At 45.7% G+C, this 5,337-nt stretch overlaps 1 protein-coding gene across 1 annotated transcript in view; it reads left to right on the forward strand.

Annotated features, from left to right (window-relative positions):
- Window positions 1–562: 562 nt before the first annotated feature.
- The window catches only part of adgra2 (adhesion G protein-coupled receptor A2), a 57,308-nt gene continuing 52,533 nt past the window's right edge, over window positions 563–5,337 (forward strand). The window contains exon 1 of the mRNA XM_030766296.1: window positions 563–807. Within this exon, the coding sequence (XP_030622156.1) occupies window positions 563–807 (245 nt within the window). The remainder of the gene's footprint in view (window positions 808–5,337) is intronic.

Genomic DNA, 5,337 nt, shown 5'->3' on the forward strand with positions numbered 1-5,337 from the left:
TCTGAGTCGCCTTTTTTTGAGTGAAACAAACATTAAGCTTTGTGCCAACATTCGACATAGACAAAGAGTGACAGACCTCTTTTTCCATTCGTTTTCATCGGATATTTTACCTTTGTGACATTAATTTTTATTTTGCTCGCAACTTGGAGAACTGGATATATGTAACACCACGTCGAATGGAATCTTGACTAGAATCAAGAGGAGAAAAAACAATATCGGAAACTTCATATGAATGATTCTGTACTGAAAGAACGGATGTCATTTTACTCCGACCAAGCAAAAGTCTGGGCACAGCACTTCTCTCAGTTCTAACGGTGCTTTGGAGACCTCTGCATTTGACGTTTTCTCTGGGACATAAAGCCTACAGCTGAAGCATATTGTTCACATTAAAGCCAGAAGTGTAGGCTACCTGCAAAAAAAAAACATTTTGAAGATACACCCACTGTGAATTATTTTGCAATCGTTTCGCATTGGAATCGTTGTTTTTTGCGATTACTAGAGAAACCGTAACATTGATGACATGGGCTGATTCGGGACCTTGGAGGTGACACTGATGGGGATGATGTTATTACCCGGCGTTGGCATCCCGTCTTGGGGACGTTTGCTACTGTTATTGATATTTTTGACTGTGTCGGAGTCCAGACATTCGGAAACCTGCCCTGGGCTAATATCAACTGGCTGTAGTTGCTCTGAGGAACGCTCCAAGTCCCACTCTTCGCCGGCTCCACGGAAAAAAGTGAGCTGCGTCGGAGAGGAACTTACGGAAACTCCTGAACCCAGCCTTCTCCCTAACCACACCGTCACGCTGTGAGTTAAACGATTGTTAAAGATTTGTTTTGAGCATGAAATTAACAGAATGACTTTCGCCGATGTACCTCGACCAGTTTTTCTTCTGGGTGCTTTGAACGTGAGTGTGACTGCCGAACATACTTGCGTCACTATGGGTGTGTGCAGTGTGTGGGCTACTTGTTTAGGCTACATTACGCTCCAAGGTTTATTGACTTTCTATGGTTCAACTCTGCCAGTAAGAGAGACCCCGCTTTCAGCATTCACAATCGAAAATATCTGAAAGAATTCCATAGTTTCCATGTAGGTTTGACTATATTTGGAAGCACATTTCACAGTATTTTTTTTCTTTGACCGACGCATGATTTAATCTTATCCTTGCATGATTTGGGCACGTTTTCACGCACGAGCGCAACGGTCAGATTTAAAATGTAAATTCTCACTTCAGAAACGGCATTTTCTCATTGTGTTGCAACGACGCTGAAAAAAATAAAATTCCCCATAAATTTAATTCAAGAATTACCAGAGCACCGTCAATTCAAAGGGGAAACTTCCAAGCCGTCTGATCATTTGCATCTGTTAAGTAGGCGATGACAGCTGATCATCGTCATAAATGATCTGTGAGTTAACGTCTGGAGACACAGAAGTTGAGTATTCGGTCGCGCATAAAGCAACGGGAATCCCGGATCAGCCGTCAGGTCGACCTCCTGTCCTAGTCTCATCTCTCATTCTTTATAATGGGCGCTGTGCTACTCTCTGCATAATTTTGGCCAGTCAAGCCCCCAAGTGTGTAATCTGGCTCAGTAACACACACACAGACGCACGCAAGCACGCACGCACTCGCGCGCGCGCACACACACACACACACACACACACACACACTAACACAGCCGTGTCAGCTCAAAACCCTGGCCTGAAATCATATTTTTCTTCAGTGAAACACCGCCAGAGAATAAGTACTCAGACAGAACCCGAGAGAGAAAGAGAAAGAATGAGTGAGAGCGAGGGAGAGAGGGAGAGAAAGAGAGGGAGAGAGAGAAAGAGAGAGAGAGAGTCCAGTAAAGTCTGCCCTTCGCTGCTGTGGATCCATGCTGTAGACTTTGCTAAAGTACAGTTGTCAGTTGACTCTGCCCCTTTGTCACAGGCATGTCATTTTAAATCTGCTCTGCGTTGAAAGGAAACGTGCCCGGGTCCACAAACCCCCCCCCCCCCCCCACCCCCCCCCCCCCCCCCCCCCCCCGGCCTAAAAAAAAAAAAAAAAAAAACCTCCGACCCCTCGAAACCCCGCCCTCTCTGGTCTCCAGCTGACTTGGCCCTGCCAGAGAAGGATAAACAGAAACACATTTCTGCTCTTTTTAGCTTCCCTCTCTATCCGCTCTCTTTAATGGCCGCCTGGCTCCTTCCTCCTAATGTCACAACATCCCAGTCTGTGTGTGCACACACCCCCCCCCCCCCCCAACCGCAGTATGCCTTCTGTGCATGGAGGTCTGGGTTTTGGGGGGGGGGGTGGGGGGGTTGGACAAGACCCCCCAGTTTGTTTCGATAGCCACGGTCATTACTCAAAAGATTATGTTTAAATTTTGCCTGTCCTAGGCTGTAAATACGGGCAGCGGACATTGTTTGGATTGGTGTATTAATCGTTTGTGTAAGTTGATGCACGCTATTTGTTGATTTGGTGTAATCGATGATGATTTATTAGACTGTTAGACAGCGTTACAGTGAGAGATGAAAATGTCGGCCTTTTTTTTCTGATTTTGTGTGTGTGTGTGTGTGTGTGTGTGTGTGTTTGGGGGGGGGGGGCGTTTCTCTGATTTGTTCTGTTTCTAATCACTGCTTAAAATAGCCAGATATCAAAAAACTGTACATCTGCCTAAACCATATGCCTTTTCAACAGCTCAGCCAAACTTTCTTGTTGTTTGTAGAGCCTTATCAAAACGTTAGTCAGATTGAAAAGAGGGAGAGAGAGAGAGAGAGAGAGAGAGAGGGAGAGAGAGAGAGAGAGAGAGGGAGGGAGAGAGGGAGAAGAAACCTAAACCGAGCAATAAGAGTTTGAGCCTCTCCGAAGTTCCCTGTCCTCCACTTTCCCATACTGCCCCTGTGCAGAACGCCCCAGTGGGACACCAGCTAACGCATGGGATCTGCAAAACGCCCATCTACGCCCAGGGGTGCTTGCTAAGGAGACGTAGCCAGTGGATTTGTACCCCGGGGACGTACAGGCGGCCAGAGCTCCATTTATAGGGTCTGGTGTGTCGGTTTAATAAAGGGAGCTGGGAAAACATCTGCACGACAGATTTTGCTTAAAGTAGGAGGGAAAAAAATGTTTTTAAAAAAAACAAAAAAAAAACCCTTAGCTTGGGAGGTGGCCATTGGAAGCGATTGAAGATCATCTCGCATCCTGGCACCTCTTAATGTCGTTTATTTGTTTTGCTACATGCGCTAAGTGTGCCCCGTGACATTTTTATGAGGCTGCGTGCTAGGAGCAAACGTGGACCCCCTGTTGAGACGGCATCGCCGACTTCCAAAAAATTGCTCCGTTTTCTTCGGAGTCAGCTCTTGCACCAAGCTGGTTTTTCGATTTGCCCGGTAACCTTACTTTTTTTTTTTTAAAGTCTACCGTCAAAAATGGCTCCTCAACCAACCGACCCCTCCCACCCCCGCCCCCCCCAGAGCTCTCGTGTTTTCCGTGAGTGACGTTCCTGTCCAGATGTGGAATGCTGGGAGTGGTGTGGAGGCTTCATGTTTTCCTTGACATTCCTCAGGCATTCCGGCCGGCATCCCAGGTGCAGTTTTGGGAAGCTCTGTTTTGGACATATCGTCTGTCTTTTTACCCCCCCCCCCTTTTATTTTTTGTGGCTCTCCCCTCCGGACCTTCTCTCTGGTCAGAGCAGAGGAATGTCTGCCTACATGCACAGGGGGATGAGGTCAAGGACACACAAGGTCATTTGGGACTGAGTCTCTGCGTGCAGCAGACAATGTAATCTTCTGTTTCTCAAACCATTATTATGAAGATTTCTGTATGAAACAATGAGCACTTTTTTTTCCTGAATACTGTTTGCTCTGGTCCATCAAGAACCTGTTTGATTCATTTAAGGAGGTTCACAGTGGTGAAGTGATTCGTTAAACCTGGACAAACTTGGAAAAAAAAAAAGATAATGATAATGAAAATGATAACGTCAAGTTACGTTAGTGATGAAAAGTTGAATTAACGATTTAAGGCAGCTCGCTTCACAACTTCACAACTTGTGCGACCACCCTCTATTTTTTGGCATGGGTCAGCTTTTGAACTATCTCTGATCATTTTCTGTGTGTGTGTGTGAGGGAGGGGGGTGTACCAAGACACTCTGAAGAAAGTGAACTGAATTTTAGTTACTGGAGTGGTTGAAGAGACAGAGCTGGTGGTCTTGGTTTGAGGAAGTGATGCAGTAGAGAGAAAGGTCATTCTTTCGTTTTTTTTTTTTTTTTGTTGTTGTTTGTTTTATTCCACATCTGGAATGACTCAACCGATAAAGCGACGTAACCTTGGATTCCAATTGGTGTAAATTGATGAGAAACACACGGGATTGGCCCATTCCGTTTTACTCCAAACAGTCATCTGAACCTGATGGCTCGCTCTGTCCACACAGACACCATCCCTGCTTAAATTTGGTGGAGTTCACTGATTGAACCCAAGGTGTCCACAGAGCCAAGAGCTCTAATTTCTCAAACGTGTGGCTCAAATAACAAAGATTCAGGGCATTTTTCTTCTCCTAAGTATTGGACTTTTCGGTTCTGAAAGGAACGTTCGTGGACTCTAGGTCGACAGTCTGAATGTCGGTTTGTTTGGGCTCTCGGCCCGTCTGTTCGGAGGCAAGCCCGACGGGTCGAGACCTGATTGGACGATTTGCACTCGTGAGTGGCTATAGGTTTTGGTGGATTCAGGAACCGGGGTTAACGCCGAACAGCTGGCTCCTATCAAACATTCCTGGCAAGGCCCCGTGGACTCATGGGAAATCCTGTTTGTTGTTTCTGTAAGAAGACAAAGGAACAAACCTCTGCCTTTTGGAGCCTGACTTCCTTCTATCTGCTGCTCTAATCGATATTGGCTCACATGATGAGATATATCACCTTGTTTGTAATTTTTTCACGAGGCAAGATTTACCATTACTTGCCAACTCTGCTGTGATTAATCGGTCATATATACATTTACATATGCAAGTCATTTCGCTATATTACTGTATTACTCAATCAGGTAATGCTAGACAGTATATTTATCTATATTTCTACTCTCTCTCTCTCTCTCTCTCTCTCTCACACACACACACACACACACACACTCCCTTTATGTATTGTTCCTTCTTTCTTTCTTTCTTTCTCTCTCTCTCTCTCTCTGTCTCTACCCCCATCCCTCCACCATGAGTTCATCCATGCACAGTAACTCTCAACCTAAATATTTAGCCGTCTTGGTAGGAAACTGCCATGGCTAAACTCCTTCCAGATGTGGGTTTTGCGCGGCTCTGTGTTTAAAGCTAATTACGTGCGGCTGCAAAGGCACAGGATAGCTGAGAGAGGGAG

Source organism: Chanos chanos, chromosome 1 (genome assembly GCF_902362185.1).
Source record: "Chanos chanos chromosome 1, fChaCha1.1, whole genome shotgun sequence".
NCBI classification, from domain to species: Eukaryota; Metazoa; Chordata; class Actinopteri; order Gonorynchiformes; family Chanidae; genus Chanos; species Chanos chanos.